Source organism: Haliaeetus leucocephalus, unplaced genomic scaffold (genome assembly GCF_000737465.1).
Source record: "Haliaeetus leucocephalus isolate CR32 unplaced genomic scaffold, Haliaeetus_leucocephalus-4.0 Scaffold712, whole genome shotgun sequence".
In the NCBI taxonomy this organism is placed as follows: Eukaryota; Metazoa; Chordata; class Aves; order Accipitriformes; family Accipitridae; genus Haliaeetus; species Haliaeetus leucocephalus.
In genome coordinates this window covers 4,151,741-4,178,433 of record NW_010973148.1, presented here as the reverse complement: position 1 = coordinate 4,178,433, position 26,693 = coordinate 4,151,741, and the positions used below count along the sequence as shown (strand labels likewise).

General features: G+C 36.8%; 1 protein-coding gene across 2 annotated transcripts in view; it reads right to left on the bottom strand.

Moving 5' to 3' along the window:
• PPP2R3B (protein phosphatase 2, regulatory subunit B'', beta) overlaps positions 1-26,693 on the bottom strand; it is a 53,728-nt gene that overhangs the window by 9,831 nt on the left and 17,204 nt on the right. For both annotated transcript variants that reach the window (XM_010580452.1, XM_010580453.1), the window contains exons 2-9: positions 12,137-12,322; positions 10,289-10,392; positions 9,631-9,733; positions 8,828-8,902; positions 4,157-4,243; positions 3,580-3,736; positions 1,626-1,674; positions 246-335 (exon numbers count right to left, since the gene is read on the bottom strand). In XM_010580452.1, coding sequence (XP_010578754.1) covers positions 246-335; positions 1,626-1,674; positions 3,580-3,736; positions 4,157-4,243; positions 8,828-8,902; positions 9,631-9,733; positions 10,289-10,392; positions 12,137-12,322 — 851 coding nt within the window. The remainder of the gene's footprint in view (positions 1-245; positions 336-1,625; positions 1,675-3,579; positions 3,737-4,156; positions 4,244-8,827; positions 8,903-9,630; positions 9,734-10,288; positions 10,393-12,136; positions 12,323-26,693) is intronic.

Genomic DNA, 26,693 nt, shown 5'->3' with positions numbered 1-26,693 from the left:
TACAGAACAATAGCATTTAATTATCCTCTTAAAAGTCATTAAAATAGACCTGTACAGCAGCAACAACAGGAGACACTGATAAATAAGAACGATGCAATGAACGGGGCCAAGTCTTCCACTCATGTTTTTATAGTTTAGCTTTTTCCATCAGAGTTCCAGTTGAGCATCAGTGGTCCCTAATTTATGGACTGGAAAACCCAATAAAGTCAGTCTTTATTTCTGTTAAAACATAAATTCATTCTTACCTAGTTGGTGTCTTCTTGTCCTCTTCAGATATCAAAAACCAGACAAAATCAGCGTAGCTAATTTTCCCATCTTTTTGTGCTTTTCTACCTCTTGAAGGCCAATGAGGAAAAAGATAAAAAATTTATTTTAAGACACCTAGTTTTTACTAACCAAAATTAAGGATTATTTCCCTTGGTGCTATTAACTGTTTTTTTACTTTTAAATGATGCAGTGTTCATAAGGTTACTTGTCACAGACTACTTTGATCATTCAGGATAAGGAGCCTGTGTGCTCTGTTGTTTCTACTGCAGTGGGTAAAGAGGAAGGGAGCAGCTGGAAGAGGAAGGTAGCACTCTGTCCAGAAGGACCTACAGCTTTCCTTCCTGGGCAGCAATACCACTGCTTAATTTTTAAGAGAAGAGTTATCTCAATTTAAAAAAAATCTATTATATACATATACACATGCTTTTTAGAATTTCTATTCAGGTAGAAGTGATAAGAACTTAAAGCTGTACAGAACTCCACTAGCTCAAAGCACTGGAATGGAAATATGAAGATAAAAAGGAACGAAAAACATTCAGGAAATAAGTGTTCGTGGCAAGAATGTAATTGTCTGTTTCTACTCTCATACCACAGAATAGAGCATGCAAATACATTCTGAAGACACATGGTCAACCTGTCTAGCAAGAAGTCAGGTAGGCAGTTCCTAGACATATTACATTTCATTCCTAAAATCCATTTTTTTGCTGTTTTTTCCTCAAGATGTCTAGAAAAATACAGCATATGTTTTGTCTTGCCCAAAAAAACTCACATAAAGGAGTACGCTCTAGACATATGCCTGCCAAGTGTCATTTCACTCATTTCAGCTTTTGTTATTTCTGTTTATGAGTCACTTTCTAGCTTCAGATATAGTGCTAGCAAAATGTTTCAAAAATGAGTAAAATGCCATAAATACACAAGAGGAAGTCAATCCCGGTGGGAAAAATGAAGAATGACTGTCAAAAATATGAATTAACTCTACTGGAGGCATTTTTGTAAATTTGTTGATGTAATAAACATTGATTTTGCAAGTAGTACTGAAAAGCCCAATTCCCTTTGAAAATTTTACAGGTTTAGGGATGGAAAAACAACACACATTTCTTCCCTTCCTCTTTCCCATCCCTGCTAAACCATACAATATCCAATAGCAAGTGTTCATATGGGTAAAGAAAGGAGAGTAAAGAACTTGGGACTACGCCAAAGGTTCCAAGAGCACTCTAGTACTACTAGAGTTTAAACTACAATACTAAATCTTGAAATTCGCTGCTCCATTTCAAGAGGAAGGCATTTTTTCTAGGAGTGTCACACAATTTAACAAGCAAATATTAAACTGGATTTAGATCAGCATACAAAATAAGTACCTTGTTACTGCTCCTGAGAAGATCCGTTCTATCATCCTATTTGAAATTGCTGTGAAAAAAGGTTTAAAATACTGTCAATTAGATACAAGTTATTTTTGCTTTGTATTGTCTAGTTGAAGAGTTTATTGGAACCCTCATATATACACATCTGTGAGAAAGATCAAGTGTAGTGCTCATTAATCCCTTTGAGTCCTCTTGGAGAAGATCACTTAACACAAAGTCTCCAAAGCAAAGCTAGAACCAACCAACTTTGAATTCGGACTTAATACAGGAATAGTAGTGTAATAAAAGTAAAAAAATTGGCTGATTAATAAGACAGCATTTACCAGTTCTTTAACAAGTAAATCATGTTTTCAAATGCCATTACATTTTATATGACCTTGGCAAAGAGCCAAAATAGAATTGGCACATTCATACATAATGAGCATACCTAACTGATTCTGACATGGGTCTATTTTTGACATGGTTCTGATCCATGCTTCTATTTTGAAACCATTTCAGGGATTTTAGAGACATGTCTTAACGGAGCACTGCCTCCGTAAAGGATATTCAATTTATCCTGAAGAACTGTGGACGGTACTCAAAGTAGCACTTGATACTATTCTCACAGAAGGAGAACTGCTTCTCATTATTCTAGCTCTGAAATATTTTTTCAGCATTGTAGAAATACTGATAATTAAAGCAGGTGGTTAACCATTCAAATAGTTCATCTGTTTTATGTACTTATGGTGATACTATCACTGTATTATTCTAGTAAGGACACTAGTCCCTACTTAATATTTGTCCCCAGAATTGTAGCACAGCCAATTTGTTTCAGACATATGTGCTGCTGCTGCTTTTTATCTACTTTTGAAACACTGAAGTTGTTCAACCTTCTCAACAACAGCTACATAGTTTAATATTTTCTTACTACATATAAGTGTTTGATCTAGCCTAATTTTAGACTAGTGGCAGTATGAAAGGAAGGGTTTGATGAAACCAGATTATCTAACTCTGACATGCAAAAAATAGACATTTAAGACTAAAGGTGGGTTATCATATCCATTTTATGCTCTTATTTAGTCTAATTCTCACTAAGCAGCAGCCATTAAGCTTTAACCAATATTCCACTGTTTAAAGGATGCAAAACTAAATTGCAAGTAGCATCATATCAGTTCTACTTCCTTTCTACAGTGTACTAACTCAGTAGAGCAACAACTCAAATGAAAGAAGCTTTCCTTCCACAGTGTCCTAAACTGTAGTGAGACTTCAGAGCCAAGTTTTCAGAAGCAATTGGAATTGTGTTTATTCTTTTTAATGTGGGATAATATTCCGTAATCACTTTGTGCTTACATAAGCTTTCCAGTCCTGAAGTGAATACTTTTAAGATGACAGTGGACACAAAGCATCCAAAAAACCCCAACAGTTCCATACAAGCTACAAGAATATTTAAAATAGGTACAAGTGTGCAAGACTACAGAATCACAGTCATTGTATATTGTGAATGCAGAAAATGTAAGGTTGCTAAGTAGTATTAAAACAAAATGTACTGCAGCTGAGTTAGCAAAACTTTAAAATAAGTGAAGTACCTGAACGTATGTTTGCCTTGTTCTACTCTTTCCATACTTTGCCATAAGAGCCATGCTACTTGAATAGTATCAGTAAAATGGATTGTTTCCAAGATAATAACCAAACCTGCCAAATGCAGCCATTTCTAATATACCAAGACTTAAATGATTTTTTCCTCTACTTCTTTGCCAAGATCAGAATTCAAATTCAGAATTTTCCTCAAATTTGGTATTGCTAGAAACAAAGCAGCATCAGAGATGACTCATCCTGCTTTATTTCACTGAGTCCATAGGATCAGCTATACTAACAGACTCATGAACACTGGCCTTGGCAGTTAACCACTTCCTCAGTTGAAAGTTTACAGGTCATTTAATACATGTAAGCAAAGGTGCTTTGTTTGTCATACCATGATCATTATGTCGAGCTAAATCCTTCCGATCAATATAGAGGTCATGGTCTGTATCCAGCTCCCAAAATTTGCAATAGATAACATAAAAATGTTCATATGAGAAGTACTCTGTCAGCTGGTTAATATCAGCTTCCTCTTCCAATAATGCCACATTCTATTATCAGAAGGATAAATAGAACACATTAAAGAATTTGTAAGACATTTTTCGAATTATCTGAATTCTCATAACCAAGTTAACATCTAATGCTATTTCAGTGGAACAATTTTTATCTTCAGAGACAGTGCACACCATGCTGCCTGACAGCAAAGACTGAACACACAAGGTAGAAAACTAGTGTGTCCACAGAAGAATGAGATCAACTAGACTTCTGTAAAACACATATGCATATATACAGCTCTAGACAAAGGATGACATTTAAACATATTCTAGCATATGAGAATTAACGCAACTGAGCCTTCACTAGTTTTTGGAAAGGGAAGAAATGCTACTTATGTTACTCTCTTAAGCATTTAGTTAATGCAGTTTTTAAACTTGCAGAAACATCTGCCTTGAAAAATTTTAGATATTACGTACCTGCAAAAAGTTGCTTTTCCTGAGCTCGTTACAAGTTATTTTCCCAGACCAGGACCTATTTACTGTATAAAATATTCTCTGTATAACCTGCAAGAAACAGAAAATGGAAAGGTGATCTTAGGCATGCTAACTAAATACCTTCCCAAACATTTGTCAAAGATAAGTCTTAGCTCAGATACATTACAGAACTCCGTCTTTCCCCTATTTCTATTCTCCTTACTTAGCAGGTTGATGCTTCTCTTAAATGTCATATTACCAAACCAATTCTAAATCTATATCTAAACTCATCTTGAGAAGTCTTATTTCAGTGCTGCAGTACCCATATCTCACACAGTAAAGTTGCAGAATCCTTGTATGCTATCCAGAATATGTCTATTGGCAATTTCACTACCTCCGAGTCTTCCAGATCTACAGGATATCACCTAATAAACCTATTAATATATCTTATTACTTCAGATTTAAAGACCTATATTTACTATAAGAATATTTTACTTCATAAATGAAGTTACAGAAATAGAATTGGGACTGTTTAAGGATCAGAGTACAGGGGGATGTCGCTACTTCTGAAGTCTGCAAATACAACAAATCAACATTCGACAGAAATACTTCCTGCAGGTGCAGAGAGAATACATTTTCCCCCCATTTAATTTTAATCTATTTAAAGTTACTTGAAAAAAAACCTGTTAATAGTATTAAAAAAATTACATGTATGTTTTCTCACTGACGAACAAAACGATCTATGCAAGAAAGATGAATAGCTCTTGTGCCATGACTGCTATTGGAACCAGAAACAAATGCATTCAGTTGAGTATCCAACACTTTTGTTTAAATCAGTTGTACATGTACATTATTTTGGTAAACTCATGCATTCAGCATAATTTGCTTAGTTTTAGTTAAAAACATAGGACTTTAAAGTATGTTTTTTCTGTTTCTTAACTGAATTCAGTATTCACCTGAATTAGTTTGACTTAAGTCAACCAGATATACATTTCAAGTCAAGTCATTTACCACTAACAAAAGCAGACAAAAAAATCTAAACATATTATGAACTATAACTGCTCAACTGGAGATTGATTATACCTGCTAATTAGCAAGACTAAATATGGCAAGTGTAGCATTTCATCTGCAACACAGTAGTTACTAGCTAAAAAACCCCATCTCTTTAGGAACCCTTCTCCCCCAAACAAAACCTCTTCCCAACTAAAGACTTCATTGTTTACATTTTTATCACTTCACACTAATTCTAGTAAATCAATAGTTTAAACAAACTAAACCAACCATTTCTAAATTACAAACAGAAGAGTAATTTATTCATGAAGTTTTAAAATAAAGCTTAAACTGTAGCATGCAGCAAGCTCTACAGCTCTTACTTTGAATAAGAACAGCTGGTTCAATAAATCCAGAAAGGAGAATAGACTAGCCTACTTCTGAAACTTAATTAGCTTAATTCTAATTGTGAGTTTAGGGAAGGCCTATTTTTGGCTTATACTACAAAGCAATTTTTTCTAAAAAGGTTTTGCCTTAGCTTTGCAACTTAATCCATCTGCATGTCATTATCTCATCTGTTATACATTTAACTGGTCTAAAAATAAAAACAAAATTGAATGTTTGCTAAAGACAACTGGGAACAGACTTAAAAATGATTTTCTAAAGTGAACTGAAGCAGAGTATAAGCAAATTGTCAGAGACTTGCCTTCTTTACTATGCTGCACAGTGTTTTGTCAGAAGGGAGAGGAAATGGGGCAATACAAAGACTACAATTTCAAGAATTCATAGTTCAGATTATATATATATGACATACTTGCAGATGAAATGTAGTACCTCATTTGTCAGGGCAAAAGTGTAATATATTTCAGCTTTATCTTGGAAATATGTACTGAACCTTACCACTAGTCTGACCAACCAACCAACCTATCTATACTACAGCCTAGAAGACAGAACCAATTGCTTCCATGGTTGAACACCATTCACAAGACACTTGCTTCACTAAAGAGATGTATGTAATGTATGTATGCATATACATATATACATATGTATATACAAAGACAGGAGAAGAATGGATCATTTAATTTAATAGCACGAACAGATGTTAAATCTTAACTGCAGTGCTTACAAAATCCTTTAGTTAAAGCTTCATGTAGCAAGGTAAAGCTAACTGAATACAGGTACAAAATGCCTTATTTCATCTTGGAGAAAATCATCTACAATTATTAGTAATAACTTGCAGGACAGAATTTTAGAAGAGTGCATTGGGCAACAGTTACTCCATCCTAAAATACGACAAGAAAGGGCAGAGTGTCCTCCTGCCATTTCTTGATCTGCAGAATAGTATTCCAAATATTGTTGCTATATTCACAGCAATACTAGTTTATTTTGGGGATTTTTGATTGAACAATGATGTCTGTTGAAGACTACACTAAATTTTGTGTCCTGATTTTGGCTGGGATAGAGTTAATTTTCTTCTTAGTAGCTGGTATAGTGTTGTGTTTTGGATTTAGTATGAGAATAATGTTGATTATACACTGATGTTTTCAGTTGTTGTCAAGTGTTTATACTAAGTCAAGGATTTTTCAGCTTCTCATGCCCAGCCATGAAGAAGGCTGGAGGGGCACAAGGAGTTGGGAGGGGACACAGCCGGGACAGCTGACCCCAACTGTCCAAAGGGGTATCCCAGACCACAGGACAACATGATCAGCAGATAAAGCTGGGGGAAGAAGGAAGGGGGGGACGTTCAGAGTGATGGCGTTTGTCTTCCCAAGTAAGCATTACGTGTGCGGGAGCCCTGCTGTCCTGGAGATGGCTGAACACCTGCCTGCCCATGGGAAGTGGGGAATTAATTCCTTGTTTTGCTTTGCTTGTGTGCGCAGCTTTTACTTTCCCTGTTAAACTGTCTTTATCTTAGTGTCCTGGTTTCAGCTGGGATAGTTAACTGTCTTCCTAGTAGCTGGTACAGTGCTATGTTTTGAGTTCAGTATGTGAAGAATGTTGATAACACACTGATGTTTTCAGTTGTTGCTCAGTAGTGTTTAGACTAGAGTCAAGGATTTTTCAGCTTCTCATGCCCAGCCAGGGCACCTGACCCAAATTGGCCAACAGGGTATTCCATACCATGGGACGTCCCATCTAGTTTAGGAACTGGGAAGTGGGGGTGGGGAATCGCCGCTGGGGGACTGGCTGGGGGTCGGTTGGCGGGTGGTGAGCAATTGCCCTGCGCATCATTTGTACATTTCAATCCTTTTATTACTACTGTTGTCATTTTATTAGTGTTATCACTATCATTATTAGTTTCTTCTTTTCTGTTCTATAAATCATTCTTATCTCAACCCGGGAGTTTTACTTCTTTTCCTGATTTTCTCCCCATCCCACTGGATGGGGGGGGAGTGAGTGGGTGGCTGTGTGGTGCTTAGTTGCTGGCTGGGGTTAAGCCACGACACTTAGTCCATGAGTTTTCTCACTTTTACCCTTCTGATTCTCTCCCCCATCCCAGCCGGGGGGAGTGAGTGAGCAGCTGCGTGGGGCTGAGGGTTAAATCATGACTTTTTGTTAGTAAAGTACTGCCAGCACTAATTTATTCAATATTGCTAGACTCAGGCCTACTCAAATAAGCTGTTCCTCCAAAGAAAAGTAACTGGAAACGGCAGAACCTTTTCCCTCCTATGGTCCTTCAGGACAGGCAGCAAGCTTTCACAATTTTAAGCAGAGAAGGCTTTGATACAACCCAGAATCCATTAAAAGAAAACTACTCAGAGGCAGAACATTTTCTTCAGTCACATCTGACAAGAAAGTTCTGGGAGCTCATGTAATATAACAAGAAGCAAAACCTAATGCAGCAGGACATACTTGATAGGCTGGCAAGTCTGTGTAAGAAGGATACGAGGAACCAAAACTAAACACTTTCAAAAAAGCTTCCATAGTTGTGGTCTGGGTCAAACGATAAGCTGGATAAAAGATGATCAACTCTGCATGTTTTTTGTTCGAGAATATTCATTAAGCTATTTTTCACATGCACAAAGAAAGTGAACTGAATGTCATTTTGAAGAGTTTTAATCTTTTGAGACTTCAGTGGAATCGGCTGCCTAGTCTACAGCTGAGAAAATTTAATGTCACTGATTTTTCCCTTGGGTACAGAAAGAATACTTCAGTCACATAACCCTAGGAAGACAGAAATGGAACTTTTCATGTATAAAACCTGCTTAGAAAGAAAAATCCCCAGACACGAAAGTAGCAAGCAGCTTCAATATTATCATTATTTTACTTAATACTGAACATAATCATGTTAATATAGACCTTTCATTCAGAATTCCATTTAATTAATCCCAGAGTAAGGTCAGGATTCTAATCAGTACAGTCTATAGCCACAATGGAGTGTTTAAGATAAGTCTGCTGTTCATTTAAAGGTCATTAACTTATCCTACACTATTACAATTCAGTGTTTCTCTTACTAGTATTAAGTTCAACAATTTCTTATAAATGTTAAGAAAAACGATGATGCTTAAGAAATTGAGTCTTTCTTAATGAGATTTCTAGTTATGTAGAAATGAAGACTGACAGCATACTCAACTTTTCTCAAGGGACAAAGGTGCTTATGCAGATTGACTAATCTTAATAATTTTGATTTTCCTACTTAACTTCTTAGTTAAAAAATAGCTTTTCCAAATACAAATCACTTACTGTGGTAATGTACCGAGAATGAAATTCAGATGCTTCTTTTAAAAATGATAGGCCAGGATGACTATTCACCACATCCTACAAAAAAAAAAAAAAGGAATAACAATATCCCAAACAGTAATCATTAGTGACTATATAAAATAATTAGCATAGAATAGCACATCTGCTTCCTTAACCAAACCAGTTCAAATTAACTACCACAATCATTAGTAACTTCATTTACAACACGCTTCGTGTAAATAACATTGCTGACTTTAAAAAATAAAATTATCTTTTAAAGAAGCCAGATAAACAAAAGCTTTCCTATGTTTTAGATGGGCCAAAGATTCTGAACACTGCTGACCGTTGTAGCTTGTAATTCTGTGGCTATGATTCAGTAAAAACCAATTTAGGTTTTATTCATTCATTAGTAAAGGTGTTGTTTGCTGCTCTTTGAGAGAAGCTGTATTAAATCTTGAATTCATATGCCATTTTTCCTGTGCCCTCCAAAGGCCCTCCTTGACTTAAGTTCAACTGCCTTTCTAAACTGTAAGGATTCTCCAATACATGTGCTATTCCTGCAAGCAATTTTAAATCCATGCATCTTACTGTAGCTCTTACAAAAGACCTCACCTTATACAAAATTATTAACTGTAAAAGAAGTCCCTCACTAGCATCTCAGTGGACCATGCAAAGTGAGTTACACTGAATATTATCAATGAATTTTAATTAAGACCATGAAAAAGTATGTTTAGCTCAAACAATTCAGGGCTTTGCCAGCTCATCATTTTGTTGTGTTTCCAGAACTAGTTTCAGTTGCAATTTACTTGTAAAAAAGGAATGAAGTCTTCTTGCACCAAGTAGTTGCATCCAGGGTTCATTAGAAGATGAACAAACTTTGCAGCATCATCATAGCAGGTCTGAAGTATTCTGAAATGTAAGTATTTCCATTTAATACTCTACACAGAAAATTGCTCATGCTACCTCATACAGGTATCCTAGAGCAAGGCCTATGAAACTGTAACCACAGCATGTAATTCAAAAGCTAATTACAAATGTCAAAGTACACTCCAAGTAAACTTATCAAAGCAGTACTGGTCTCATACATTTACATTATAGAAGGTGGGTACACCATGTAATTGATTACATGAAAGGACATTTTTAAGTTAGAACTGGAAGAAGAACTAGAAAGAATAAAAAGCATTTTGTCCAGAACTGGCATCTACAAGTTAGGGCCATGGTTTACACTTTTCCCATAAACAGCCAGTCATTTACCAAACATTTTAAAATCTATAAACCCTGTAAATAAAGATTTGTTTATGTTAAAGTGATGATTTAGTTACATTTTACCAGGTACAAGTTTGCTGTCAATGGTTGATTATGGGAAAGTGGTTTATTCCCCTTTACAGATTGGATCTCATTCAGAGCTTAAAATATCACATTTCAATTAAAATGCAGTACTTCTAAAAAAAGTAATCTACTTACTTCCGCCACATTGCAACAAATTTATGAACTGACACATATCCTGTTCGTTCACCTCCAGCACAATAAAACAAAGGACCTTTCCAGTAAAGTGGGCATTCACAAGCCTAGAATTAAAGTATACATCAAGTCAGTTTATTCATTGCTTATCTGAGGGTTACTCTTATTTATAAATCTTTCAAAAATTAAATTTTACAAGTGTTAAGAAGAAAACATTAAGGCACAGATTTTTAAAAAACTGTTTCTGAAACCAACTGCACCTTCCAAAGTAATTAATTTTAAGCAACTGCTTTAGGCTGAAATCCAAAAGTAGAAAGCAAAACATAGGGCAACTTGCAGCATTCCTAATAGCTGAATGCAGTCACATGTCTGCTCTGTCCATGCTCCAAGCAGCTGAACAGAGTCCATGCTAATAAGCTCTGCTAAAGGGCTAGATATCTTTGAGCTGAGCTCAAGACAGGACAAACAGTTACACAACTTCTGAACTAGAGCAAATTTACATTTGTCTGGCTCAGAGGATGGCTCAACTCATTTGCATCCTTGCATATGCACGGCATATAATTTATCCAATTTTAAGTAGTAGGCCAGCCTGCCCTGAGCAGCAGTATCTTGCTTCAGGATACCCAACAGTTACACCTTCACAACTTCAATGCTCCCACATACACCTACAGAGCTCCTTCTGTGCCTGCTCCAGCCAAGCTTCCTCAGTCCTAACAGCCAAGTACCTATGTCTTGCCTAAAACTGACTATGACTCGGAGTAGTCAGTCATGCTGGCATCTCTGAGAATCTCATGCGGCTCTCAAATAAGACTGTGAATACTGCAAGATGTATAAGGTCACTGGAGCAAAAGGACAGTTATTTCTCATGCAACAGTTTAACCAGTACTTTAAAAAAATAAGAAGCGAGTTTGACAAATACTGTCCTCAGACAGAAAGGCTTTTCCCTGTGCTTCAGGAGGGTGCCTTTCATCACCGAATTGTAGGTGACTGGACCCTTCCACCTTTCTTGCTGAGAGGGAAGGGACTCTTCCACCTCTCCCCACTCCTGTGTGGGAGGCAGGAATCCTACTGTTTAGCTTAGCGGTTAAACACTTGTGGTGAAGCAAACAAGGAGTTTCCGAACGCCCAGTCCTGCTCTTGTGAAGCGTCTTTGTTTCTATTTTCTAGACCATGGACTTTAAGTGCAAAGTGACAGGAACAGGGATGAGAACCTGAGACTCATTACCAAGACCATGACTTGCAGTGATTATTTCAAGCATTGATTCAATATAACAAAATGGAAATTTAATTAGCTTATTGTCTGTTCCACAGAAGTTTAAAAATATTTGCTGCTTTCTAAGCTTAGTATTTTGTCACTCTACTGTAACTCTAAATTAGCTCTTCATTAATAACTAGAGGGCTATAATCTCAAGTTACCAAACCATTCTGTCTTTCAATGTCTTTACAATGGAGGTTCATGACAATGGTGAATGAGAAAAAACAGCATGGACACCTGAAAACAAAATGCATATTTAACAGTGCTTTTGCCTTAAGTCTGTTGGTCAATACAGAATACAGAACCACATCCAATGTGCCTTTCAGTATTCGGTTGTTTATGCAACTAAAAAAAACAGTTCAAGTTTTGTTTTAATGTTTGTTTCTTTTTGTAAGCAAAATGTAGGGCCATTTGAGAGATAGGTGTGGAAATCTTTGCATTAACTAACTCTGCTGTCAACAGTGTTGACTATGATGTCTTACTGGTACTACCTTGTAGGAGATGAAAACACAATGCAAGAAAACAAAGCACACAGAACTCATGTTTTCTTTCCACAGGTGTACAGTACTAAAAGCAGACAGCCAGCAAGTTCTCACCTTTGCAACCTTCCCCATGTCTTCTAATGTTGCCCTCTCATTTGGAAACTCAGAGAAAGTCCTCTCAATTTTGGCAATCACAGCATCTATATTCACTTTTTCCTTAGGACATCCTCGAGGAAAATAGAAAGTCGGAATGTTTTGACTAAGTGATGGTGGCAAAGTTTCTTCCTTCTTTGTCTGAACCTAAATAGATAAATACACATTTGACAGTCAAGTACAATGCGATCGCGTCTAATAGTCATCCTCAGATGACTTGAATCTCTTGGTATTATGTTACAACACACCTTCAAAAAGATTTCTGGTGATAGGTTGAATAAGCTATTTAAGAATGAGAGCACATTGGAAAAATTCATGAGCATTTCCAAAACCTGTCATTTAGAAAGATTTCCAGGCTGTTAAAAATTTAATGAAAAACTTCAGTCTTCAACATATCAAGTTGCAAGATTAATACACTAGACAGCTTTTTGGAGACATCTGAAATAACTCAGCTTATATTATCAGTTTCAGAAGAAAAAACTTCAACTTCTAGCTTAACAGACAGGTCATGAAAGAATTTGCTTTTGAAATATTTCTAGTTTTACAGCTTCCAACTTTTGAAATAAGCATGACAACTTTGTTACAAGCCACCAATCTGTTTAATTTAATTACAGTGAAATTGTTGGTTTTTATTTTAAATCCTAAAAAATGCTTCATTTTATAAAGGTAGTAAATGATTCCTGCAGAGGGATTTTTTTTTTTGTAAACTATACACAATTATGGCACGAGAGCTTAGAAATCTGTTTCTCAAGAATTTGTGATATACCGTTACTACTAAATAAAAAAAGTAGATGACCAGTAACAAAAGAAATTATTTATTTAAATGCATTTAGCTTCAGTAAAGAAGAATTAACCTTGTACTTAGTTTCCAAAAGAAAGTCCAACAAGGCAGAGAAACAAAGACAAGCAAAGTAACAATGGAGTTATGTGGCAACTCAAAATTAGCCATTAAATATGAAGCCTTTCATCCCAAGGTCACTATTCAAATGTAAAAACAATGGTTAATGCTATGTGGTGGCTTGTCCTAGTGTTAAATATGTTCAAGATCCTGAATTCCATCTCTCATTTCCAACCAGAATTGGGGGGAAAAAACCCCACCCCCACCCCCCCACCCAAATTTTCCCCAAGTCCCCCAAAACCTCCAACCCTCATGTTACTCTATCACCTTTGTCAAAGTGCCTGTAAAGATACCCAGCTTTCCTACCACAATCAAAGTCCTTCCTTAAGTCAGTGAAAGAACTAGGTGCTTACGGACAGCAGATTTTAATTTGCAGGGTTCCAGCCCAGGAACCTTCACTGGAATGTTACACATGCTAAAAAAAGCCTGAATTAACCTTTCTTTCCCCTCTACATTTGAGCCAGCATTCCTGCTCACAGCTGCAGAATTGCCTCAACTGAGTTACAAGGGTTTTTTTCATAGAGGAAGAAGTTACCTTGAATCTGTGACACCTAAGAGTCAATGTTTGTAATTTTCTAAGAATCCTGTAAATTAGAACTTTTGATACCTCGTCTTTAGTTCAGTGGTTCAGCTAACGAGGCATCAGATTAGAACAAGAGTGCCACAGGGCATCAAAAATCCCTTTCAACTGTAGACTCCCGAACTTTTGGGAAGTATAAGGACAGCAACATTTTATTCTCTGAGTAACTTTACCACCAGCACTACAAATAATGTATGTAAGTGGATTAACACCTCGTTTCATTCTAGAAACCCAGCTCTACACATCAGCACTTTAGTAGAGCCCTAGCAGTTACCCTTATGCAAAACTGGGCTGAAGACCTATTCCTTGGACTGGTACCACACAGCCAGGTAGCTAGCATGCTTTTGAGCACCGGCAATCAAACCATCTCTTACTTAACAGAATCAAACTGTTATATTCATTCCAGACAGCAAGGTTATTTTATTTTATTTCCCCTTTTCCCCATTTACAAGGTCTGCCTGGATAGCTGCTCCTACACGAGCTGCTCAGATTGCCACCGAAGCAGCAGGTGTTCCAGTTCCTCAGAGATGCCCCATGAGGTGTGCCTCATCTGGGAGAAGGGTGTCAATCATAGACTAACAACATCCCCTGAATGTTTCGGGTAACATGAGGTAAATCAGCATTTCAAGAAAACCTACTACACACAGATAAAGCATTTTAAAATCCACAGCTAGGAAAATTTAAAGCCTCAGGTTAAAAAAAAAAGTTTCTTTTAAAAGGAAAGGTAGGGGCAGAGGGAAGACTACATTGGAAAAGGTCCCAAGAGAAGAAGAAAGACTATCAACAGAACTATTTGTTCATCAGAAGCTTTATATTTTTTCAGAAACTACTAATTTACTTCAGATACCTCAGAGAGCACAATAAGTAATTTCCATTAGTCCAGGCTAAAAGCTGTTCTTAAATGCATGTGGAGATCTCAGTTCAGGATTTTGAGTAAGACCTATCCTAGTACATGTATCTTCCTTGGGTGTTATTTAAATAGACTTATACAATAAAGGCTTTTTATTTATTTATTTTTCATCTTTTTGTTTGTTGTAAACATGTTCCAAACCATGATTATGAAGTTAAGCAACAGATTCAAAACTGCAGACAGACATACAGGTGAAGAAAACTGATTTTTCCAAGATGAAAATGTTACATTTAAGCATGACTTTGAATACAGTATGCTTATTGTAAAAATATGTAATATTTAATCTGTAAGACAGTATATTTATTCAACTCTAAAAACACATATAGAATACAAACCTCTCATTGCAAGGCAAAATAACTCTCCCTATATTGAAAGATGCTGTCTATTTCTACATGCTGGTTTCTCAAAGTCAGTGAAAGAAGAAACTACAAAAATGCTTCATTTGCATTAGTGCATGATCATATCACAATCCTTTCTGATAGATTTATTTGGTGCCTACATACAGGCATCTAGTGAGAATACCATGTAGGGCACAAACCAAAATGCCCTTGAATATTCCATGCAGTATCCGGCAGCCAGCTCAGAGCACAGCTCTCACTCTGCATCTGCCACGTGGATGTTCTAAGCACACTAATGCTTCTTAAATGCCACTAGCAACTTGTAACTGGACAACTGAATTGTACTGTTAATGTCAGTCAACACAGGGATAACAGCCTGTACCAGAGAAAGAAACAGGTTGCCCAAAACTATCAGCTCCAACTAATGCACTATAAAGTTAGTACTGCATCCCCTCTCTCTCCTCACCTTCCCAAGAAGGGCCAGGGATTCTTCTCTTCTCTCAGTCTGAATCCCATCCGACAACCAAAAGGCTCCTTGTAAAACTGAGGCTTCTCTGCTGTATGTGCTGTAATGAAGGAATGCGCAATACTAAAAGGGCTCTAAAAGCTTCACTACTTCCTATAATTTCAGCTAGTTACTTCTGTAGATGCACATATTGTATAGCTGATGAAAAGAGTCAGTTCTGTTATGTCATGGGCAATTAAAATGCATAGTTTTGTGAGATTAAGCTGTTCTAAAATTAATTATAACTTTAACCAGGGAATTTCTTCACTAACAAGAACTGCTAGAAGTCTGCTAACACCAAATCTTTGACTGGAAAATCTGCAGCAACAATCTGTTATTCTTTTTACACAATTATTCCATTTCAGTGGTGAATTTAACGTTTAGAAAGTGATCTACATTTTCTTATGGCTTTAAGTTAAAATTTTTAATACTGGTACCAGTAAGCTAAACTGACAAAAGAGACCGGTTTGGTAAATGAAGATTTTCCCTGCAACTTGCTGAGAAATAGCACAAACAATAACATGCTTGGAGTTAAGGATAACAGCTGTATAAGCTCGTGAATAACTCATACAAGCAGATGTGTGCTCCAGTGTCAGGACTGAATCGTGCATTAACCTTTGCAATAAGTATATGTAAAGTCCAGAATCTGTAATCGTATTATGAAGTTACCACTGCAGTTTTAGTTTTATGTAAAAGATAAGTGCGGATTCCTTGAAAATTCCTCATTTGTAATAATGTAAACACACATGTAAGATTTGTCTATAAGAGAATTCAAGAAAACCCCTAATACATCAACAGTTTTAATTCCTGACATACAGAACCATAAGGACTGTCCACAGCCATCCAACACTTATTTGCCTTGACTTTTACAAAGGAGGAAGTGGAAGTTTATATCCCACTGGAGTCACTGTTCAAAGGGCAAACTTCCCATTTTATTTTGCAACTCTCCAGATCCTTTTCCGACTGTTTTCCAGCAGTTGTTTATAATAATGGTAAAAAAACATTATTATAATTACAATGTAGTAAAATATTATTAAATACCAGAGAACATGGATAGACCTCATTCCAAATAGAAGTTCAGTCTTCCTGCTAGATAGTCTTCTTATATCTACCAACAGATGACTTGCACTTGGCAGTTAACTTGGTTCTAAGCAAATGCAAACATAGCAGGGATTTTAAGATGAGGTGCCCTTTTCCCTGGCTCTCAACTGAAAAAGAGCTGACTATGATGGAGTTGTTCAATGACAGGATGTATTTTTGAAATAAAAAGGAAGGGGGTGTTTGTTCCCATATATTTTAAGACTGTACACTCAGTAAAGTCTGTATCAACATCTGCACATAGAGACTACCAACCAGAAGTACTGAACCCCACAAAGGGATTGAATACGTGGATTCAAATGCAAGCAAGTGAAAGCTCACTTAAAAAGCACTTCCTGGAAAAGGAAACAAGGTAAGTATGTTTATAAATGTTTATAGAAGTATGTAAGATTTTTTAGACAGCTTACTGATTAAGACACAAGTTCATTGAACTGATTTGATATTTGCATTGACATGACTACAGAAAAAGATAACTTCATTCAGAAATGCTGATGCTTTCTAGTATGACAGACACCAACATGTTATGCCTGTTTCTCTGAAAATAATTCTGTAAATATGTTTTAAATATTTGAGTCCAGCTCTTGCTGTATTATTTGACATGAATTTCCATAAGGATATCCATGTTAGAATAAAAGTCAATGGAATACATACAACAGGGTCAAGACAATAGGACCCCCCAAAATTCTACCTCAGCTTTACATCCAATTGCACATTAAATTTTTTCTAAGAAGTGATACATCACAATCCCAAACAAAAAATGGCATTAATACTGAAAATATTATAAAGAGATTTTTACCTACCAAATAGGTAAAAGTTTGGTACAAATCCTTAGTATTTTTAACTAGGGAATTAAAAAAAAAAAAAAAGGAATGTTGCAATACTTTTCAAATGTTCAATGCATAAATAATCTAGTTCTTCAGTAGACTGGGTCTTCTATTCTTATGTATCACACTTTGTGCTAAACTTACCCGAGTAAAACAAAGTGCATAATAAGCTAAGAGGATTTTCTGTAGAGGTATGCTATTCAGCCTTTTAAATCCTAACATCCCTGCATGTACCACCCATGTACAATGCTTATAAACCATCCAACAACAAAAGCAGATACTGCATGAAGTTCCCTGATATACAACAGAAAATGGAAGTCAACACAGAGACCCAAAGGGCAACGGGGTGGTAGTGATGAAACCCAAATGCTGTTTAGCACATGAACTTTTAAATTCTAAGCCTATGCTACACTATTTTTAAATGAAAAGTCTCTCCTTCGTTAAATTCAGCAAGTTCTTACAGAATACAAGGCATCCTACAGTCTATCAAAGTTAAATGGTAATTGTGAATGTAAGAAAATGTTATCAGTAAGCAGGCTCAAAAGGAGTAAGTACCTGACCAGCCTTCCCATCTCTGTTCTTTTACAGCTGTCAGTCTACGTCTGACCAATAAAGTCACAGGAATATTTCTTCTTTAACTATTTGATCACACAGTGGAACTCAATATTTCCCAATAAGCAGGTGACATGACCAGTAGTTTTATGGAATTTAAATCTTGAAAACACCAGGTGAAAGATTTATGCTACTATTGTCTAGAAAAGGGTTCAGTCTTATTTGGAAGGAAAAGACATTAATTTAGAAAAATCTGTTCCAACACCTCAAATATTTTGGCATGTTAAAGTGCCTTAAAAAACCTGCTTCAGAATAGGCAAAGTAAGCTTACTATCAGAACTTCCCTCAGGAAGAGCCCAGAGAAACATCTTTTCTGTAACACCAGCTCTCTTGACCTTGTGGTACACATTCAGATTTCTAATTATCTAAGTTAAAGCAGTGATGATTTTCCCTTGTTCTCTGTATGCTCTCCATTAGCCTCTTTCTAGCCAAACTAAGAGACAGATTTATTACTGTAAGAGTTCACTGACTGTACCACTTCCCATTCAGCTTGATATGCTTAACAGTATTTTTTCCTCTGTGAAAGGTGATACTTTGACAACTTAAAGCTTTCAAAATTTGGTGGTTTTTTTTTTTCCAAGCCAGATTTCTCTAAAATTTAGCTACTGCCAAAAGCTTAATAAAGTTGCACAGCATAAGGCAAGCTACACCGCAGCACACCTGCATCTTCCCCCACTCCTGCATATAGAGTTTAATAGAGTTTACTGACCCACATGTCAGTACTAGTGATAGCGAAGCAGCATAGTGAATTGCCTCAGGTCACCAAGACAGTTAAAAAGCAAAGTTTAAAAAAACCCTATTTGTCCTCATCCAGTTTCAGACAGTTGATTCCACTTAAAAGCAACATGGTTCTGATGTTAACATAAGGAATATTAGAGGAATATTGCAGCAGTATTGTTTGAAATAAGCTTACATTAAGCTTAAAACCATGCTAAGATCATGATTCATCTTGCCTAACTTAATCAGAAAGTTAAGACATACGTGAATGATCAGGCTCAGAGGCACCTACAGAGAATGAACCTATGCTAAAAAGAGGTGTCAGGGTATACATGCAAAAGTCTTTCCTCTGGTAACAAACATTTTAGTCCCAGTTGCTTCTTCCTACCCCAGACTTCAGTTTGCTATCCTTCAGTCACTGTCTGGCAGCTGGTTTTGGATGTGCCATAGAGACTAATTTTATCATACATGCTCCCCTTTCCTTTCCGCAGTAAGAGATAAACATCTATTAATTTTAACCCTGATGCAGTTTTAGACTAGCTTACTTTTGCTGTTAGCCTTAACCCAGCTAATTTCTCTGATCCAGTTTGGTCTGTAGTTACTTAAAATTTGTGCTACAATGAGGGGAAGGAAATGAAAGAATTAATACACTTTTCCATAAAGTTCTAGCCATATACCATTAGAAGAAAAAACAATACTTTAAACTACACTCTTTCTGATTTTATAGATACTGGTCACCTGAATTAACACAAGGGAGCAGGTTTCAGCAACCCTCCCAATGCAGTCTGTGTTCCAGTTAGCAATTCATGTTCACCTTCAAATTCCAACCAAACATGTTGGGAGTCTCCTGCCCACGTGCCAGGTTGTGCACTCATCTCAGTTTTACACAGATCAACTGCTATCATTCTGATCTCATTTATGCATGTTCTTGGCAGTTTACTCTCAAGCCTATTTCTGTACAAAAGTCTATGGTCATTTGGTCTTGTGATTCAATGCCAACGATAATCCTCAACACTAAACCAACTTTACTCTAAAGACAGAGCCATACACTGCTCTGTCCCATTTTGGCAGAATTAAAGTGCCCTGAGTTTCTGGGATTGACGTGTTCCAGCAAGTAGCAATTCCATAAGCAAATCAAAAGAGATTCAGTGAGGCTTAGAGCAGTCAGAAGTCCAGGATCCTTCTTCATGTTACATCAGTAAAAATGAAGCCTAAGGAAGACCCTAAACTAGCACTACAACTTGCAGAAGGAAGGAAGAATATGACAGTTAGAACTAGAGTTCCATGGCCTAAAAATATATTCATTTTCTTATCTGCTATAAGCATATAAAAACAGCTCTAACAATGGATAACCTTTTGTATATTTGGTTTAACTACATGTCAAGCTCATTGTGTTCAGACGTTCACAGTGCAGACACTGTTACTGTAAGCTAAAACAAACAATGAATCTAACTGATCTGTTCCCTCTTCTGGCCACAGACAACCTAAGTCAGGCAAAATCCTTCCTGGTTTGGCAACTGGTGGCCAAACTACAAATAGAAAGCTCAGAAGAGTTAGTTGATTTGCTTGGTTTTTGGGTTTTTTTTTTTAATCACTCAGTATAAAATTCTACTGTGCCCTTAGTGCAGTAACTCACCACTAATGTGGTCCATTTTGAGAGCAAACATCAACTTCAACAGCAAGATATCAATCCTTCTAGAGTATCCCTGGCTACCAAGTGGCAGGGATAAGAATCTATGCTCATTTTACAATTTAATGTTGGAAAAAATCAGCTTATTGGCAAACTAGAATTCAGGTCCATTTTGTCACTGAAATACTGTTTGTATGGTAACCTCTGATTTTGAGATAGAAAAAAAATTTTCCTAGTTGTTTGCTACCTGAAGCTAAATTCTCCCCTTATTTTAAGTCTCAAGGCAGCAGAGTAAGAAGTAGTTCAGCTAGTTACTCTTAATTGCATGATAGGCTAGGGAGAGAAGCACCCCACCCAGTTTTAGTGAAATTGCTGTGTTAAGGGCCATCACTGGATAGTCTTGAAAATCTTACTAAAGCTTAAAGGATTCTTTCAAAAATTTTTGATAGTGGCAGAGCTATCACTAACTTTTCCCCTCTAGTTTAACCAAGCCATATTGAAACAGCCAAAATGAGCCTCAAGAAAAAGCCACTGAAGCCTCAGTATTTTAATAGACCATGCAAACTTTGGACCATCCACACAAAGCTATTTGGGTTAGTGTGTTAAATTCTCATATAGGAGAAGATGGTAGGTAGTGGCATCCAGGAAAAGCTTCCACACTGAACTATGAAATACATTCCATACACACCATCTTGCATATTAAAATTAAAAACACATTTAATTAAAGGCATGTGTAAACAATCACCACAGACAAGTCATATCACATGCACACATACAAAAGTAGCATGCAATAAACAAGCAAACACTGGAAAACTTTGAAATGGTCAAAACCTGATTTTCACTAGTTCAGTGAAGACTGAACTCTCCATCTGAGATAAATTAGCATCACTGTTCTGCATGATACATAGCCATTATAGCACACAATTCCCAATCTCCTCACTTTCAGTCATACATACACTGCACTAACAGATCTCTTACCCAAGTTCTACAACTCTGATTTTGGACATACCAGGATTCTCCTGAGTTGCAGTTTGGTATAGACATAGACAAATCACGCAGTCCTGCTGGGAACTGGAGGATGCTATTGCAAATGCATTATTGCTGTAGAAACACCTCCAAACATGGCTGCATATGTTTGGGTTTTTTCACAGTCACATAAAGCTTCAGTGTCAAAAAAGTTCCAGTTACACAGTTAGAAAGAGTTTAATGATTTATTCATAAATGCCCTGGGGTGGGGATGGAATGGAAAAAGGAAGAGGTAGTTACCTCCTCCCCAAAGCCAGGAGCACAAGAGATCTTTGCATATTACATGCATGTCCATCACTAACTTGCTTTATTTGCTGACAAAACTTTTATGGAAGGCTTTAGAGGTAGGATCCTCTAACAGTTTGCTGTGGCTGACCAGTGAAAATACTTTGTCTCCTCCACATGCCCTGCTAATTTACAAAAGGAGAAAGGTGTAGATTATAAGATGGAAAAAAAGCAAGATTCTTCAGAAAAAAAATCTACCGTGTGAAAAGCAACTTCTTCTACATTTTGTGGTAAGACAGAAGTGGTGCAAAAATATTAGTCACTAGCTGTGAGTTGCTGTCAAACAGCCTCCATTTTATGAATTATGTCAAATCAAGTATCCCAGTCAGTAATATATCCAGTTTGTCATACAGTTGCAGCTTTCTTGGGAAATACGCCGATCATAGGTACTCCTATTCTTTACCAGTATATTCTGTTACCCCAACTCTTTTCAGGAGACAAGCTGGCAAGATCCTTCTAGTACATAATTCATTTTGATTGTACACAGCCAATGGACCACACTGGGACTCACTACCTGCAAAGGAGTCATGACTGCCTAAACATCATTTTAATGGGGAAAAACTGACAGTCAGTTACACCTGAGGCAATTCTAACATTTGTCTACAGAAAACAGCCCTTGTCAGGACAGGCCATCAGTTCCGTATCAAAAGTAACCAGTAGGGCTAAGACAGACATCCACTTAATTCTTAAGCTCTGCAATAGCTTCTCATCCTTCCATGTTTACAACAAAACAAATTTCAATCACTCAGTGCAATTTCCACTCAAACATGAAAAATATCAACAAGCTCAGCCTTGTTACTGAGCTGCAGAGTAAACATTTGGAGCAAGTATTCTGTTAACTTCTTGTCTGGCAATGCCCCAACAAATTCTGATTTGGACAATTGCAAAAACAATCTCATACCCCTCTGATACTGTAAAAGTTGAAGGAGATTTTATATGAAGATGTGCCAAGCTGTTTCAGGCTTTCTAGCATACAAAGTACTACTGTCAAAACATTTGCTATTAGTAGCATTAGTGATTATAAAGGTATGGGAAATATGTTAAAATGGAGAAAAGGCTAGTGAAACTTTCATTCCAAGGGGAAGAAAAAAAAAAAATCAGGACTCTTCAATGTCTGAATTGTTGGGTCAAAAAACTTAGCTGCAGAGGGAACTGACATCTAGACTCTTAAATCATGCATGCAAGCAAAGTAAGTTGTAACAAACTTGCACCATATTGGCTTTTCTACATAAAAAGTACACATTTGCATAAATTCATTACCAGCCAGGAGCAGGTGAAGAAGCTCCTACCACAGGGCAGCCAATACATTTTAAGCTCAAACCAGGAGTCTCCATTGCAGAAGTGGTAAAAAACTACCAGTTTGCTTACAGCTTTCTTTAAGAGGCTAGAGCTTAAGACCTGGCAATCCATTAGCAAGACACCATTTATGGTTAACTAGCCAGTCTCAACAGGCAGCTTAGATATTTTCATTCTATCTTAAATGTTGGCATCTACTCCAGAAAATTTGCACTATATCAGCAAACTAGCATCACGTGTAACTATTAGCTATAGTCGGAATGAGATTTCCATTCCACGCTCCCCCTACTCCCTCCTCCCCAAACACTTGGGTTTTGTTCTTTTAAAAAAAAACATTTGTGTACCTAATGTAAAACTATTATGTAAGAATGGATATCAGGTACTCCTTCTGTGGTGTTAAAAGGTCTCCAAATCATGTTAAATTAGAAAATTGATGCTAATAGGAAAACTGGCCTACCAGAGACCTCTAATTGTTACACAACCTACTTCTGTGACTATAGTTGTAAACCCAACTGCCTCAAACTTTTAAAAATTCATTTTACCTCACAAATGGGAAGGTTATCTTCATGACTGGAAGAATCAGTGTGCTACAGCACAACCACACACCAGTCCAGCACACATTAGCACCTGCAGGCTCTGTATTTGTTGCTGTCTTGAACATGCCACAAGCATTTATGAAGCACTTCTGTAACAGAGGAGTGCAAAAGTGATCAAGAGGCACTAATGTCTAAACTCACTTCACTCACAAGGAAAGCCAGTCTTGGGAGGCACTGCAGAAGTTGAAGAAATACTTCTCATACAGCTAACAAACAGCATGCATAAACAGCATTTAGTACAATTAACAGCTGGTCATGAAACTAGTAGCTCTCCATTTCCACACTGAGGTGTGACACATGCAACTTCAGGAATTACCAAACAGTAACAGCAGATAAAGGCATGATGCAGTTCAAGTATCAGAAAATACACCAGCACTTAGTTTTGGCACTGAGATTCAGAGGATAACTGAAGATTTAGGCCCACCCCCCCCCCCCCCTTTTTTTTTTAAAAGGATCACATTCATCACAAATTTATTTGACCTTAAGAAAGTCTAGTTTTAAAGTTAGAGGCCACACCATGTTGTAAACCAGTTTTAAGTAGCAAAAAATATTTATTTTCCTAGTTTAGCCAACACTGAGTTACATGGGTATAAGCATGTCACTGTACGCAGATGTATTCTATTCTGTTATCCTTTTCCAACTTCAGACATATTTTCCTCACATAGCGTGGGTAATGATGCTGCTTATATTCCAGCTCTGACAGGTAGGGATGTCACCAGCTGTTGGCTAAAACACTGCTCAGCTATCAGCAGGTAATAAGCCTTTCAGTTCACATCTTTAAATTGCCAGTACATTTGACATGGTGATAGTTTCTTCTCCCCCGAAAGTTTCAGAGAAATTGATGAGCAAGATGGACACAGTGCCTCTTCCAGTGCTGCATTTCCAGTTCACTATATTCTGTGGATGTTAAATTACTTAAGAAAGGTCTTGCTTACAACCAACATCAGGAGAAGACAGACTAAAGTTCTACTGAGTTTTATGCAGTTATCTATTCAAAAATTCAGTTCCCCAAAGTAATACTGAACATTTCAGCAGTTGTGTATTGTTTTATCTTCCTTTTGAGAAGCCGATCTTTCCAGAAAGCCCTATTTTGCCCAGTGTTATCAATTTTCATTAATAAACGCAACCACTGAGAAACAGCCTGTTCTACCACCTTCCAGAGCCACCCACCTCACTACTGGTTGTCTATTTAAAGATTTTCACAAAACTTGATTTGCTACACTCCAATGACCGCCCCTTCCACAACACAGGGGATTACTTACACAGATTACTTACATGGCTCTATGCAAAAACCCACTGCCTTAGAATTCCTAGAACCTGTGGAAGACCTAGTCGCTCCAACCCACCTCAGAGTGGATGTTGAGCCACATGTCTCACCATCCACCACCATTACTCATTTTTTATTTTAAGAGGCTAGCTTTAATAGCACTAAACCTCTTAAGAAGAATCTGCCATTTGTTTAACAAGTTATAGAAACTGCATGGATATGAAAAATTATAAGAGTGTAGCAGAAGTATAGAAAAGCAGATTGGCTTCCATTTCTGCTTGATTTTAGCATTCTAATTTTACATCCTATTCATGAACTGTTCTGTCTGAAAGCCAATATTACAGTGGTATAGAAGGTTTTAAACTCTAATGGCAATGAAGCTTAGCAACTGAAAAGAGAAAAATTTTTCAAGGTATTCTACAAAAGCTCTAAGCAGTCTTTAATTTCAACATGAAATTTCTTCAATGTTTATGTAGATGATGAATAGCTATTCTTTGAAATGCACCTAACCTACAACAACTAGTTGAAATTGACATTAACATGAAGAATCAGGTAAAGAATGGCCATCTTCCGTATCAACAGCTATCAGTAGTCCTATTTTGGTTTTTTAAGGTACTTTCAAAAAGGTGTCCTTAAAATCATGAAGTTGAAGCAAAGTACCATTTAAAAAAGGAACCTTGGATAAAATACTTTATATCACGTTGAGCAAAGGCAGACATCAGATTTTAGTTTTATGCTCCTGTTGAGTCTGTTTTGCCCACAGAATTCTGTCTGTAATATAATTAAGTGGTTTAACATACATTATTCTATACTTCCCATTTAGCCCAGAAACGCAAGTCTGGTTAAAAATGAAAAATTTGTTCATTGTCTGCATTGTAAGTTTATAGCCAGCAGCATGCTAAAAAAGAAAAAACCCTACAGGTTAGACAAGCAGTTTTCTAAAGTGCTTAGTTGCTTGTAGGTATGCATTATCATATTACATTGAGATGTCTTCTAGCTCAATATCAAAAAGCCCTGTAAAAGTGCAAGTGACCCAACTTCGATGAAAGACAGATCAAGTTAAGGGACACCACACAAGGTAATAGTGTGTTTGTTTACAAGAGGATGTCATGACTAGACTAAACTTGCCTTATGCTCTAAGGAGCCTAAATATTAATTGATACCACTACTTTTGGGTAATTAAGATAGTATTTTCTTTTCCTGTTGTCTCTAGCCAGCAAGTTTCCTTCTCTGTCTCCAATTCATCACAAAAGATTCAAGTAATAAAATCCTTTCATTCACAAGTTTATGATGAATGGCATAAAACAACAGGGTCAGCACTTAGATTCTGCTTTGCACAAAGGAATAAACATTGCTTATATAGCTCAGCTGAAACAAATTTGAAATAATAATGTAGAAGACAGAAGGCTAACACATTTTTAGGGTCATAGGGCTCTATGGCCCTCTCTTGAAGGTCACCTGAAAGGGACACTAGTGCACTGAATTCAAAATTAAGTAGCAGGCTATATTTAGAATGATTTTAAAAGCCAGGAATCCTAAGATAATGTAATATTTATTCAACTGCTAAAATTTCCTTAATTAAAAAACGGTAAAAAAGTCACACATACCATCACTGATAAACCTTTAGTACATGAATTAGAAGTGAGGGTGAGGTAAGGACAAAGTGAATGCTTTCACAAACCAAAAGCCTTAAAGTTAAGTGTGTTTGAGGAAATACCAAATTTCAGTTTCTCCAATAGAAGTTGTACACTTTTTTCTCCCTCCCAAAAGACAATCTCTCTGAACATTTACTATATACATAGTTCTTCTAATTATACATTTCAAATGCTTGTATTCTCAATTATGAGCTCACTTTAAAATGGTGGATTTAACTCACTGCTGCAAAACAGCAGAGGCACATGTGTGAACCATGTAGCAACAACTGATCTCATCCAAA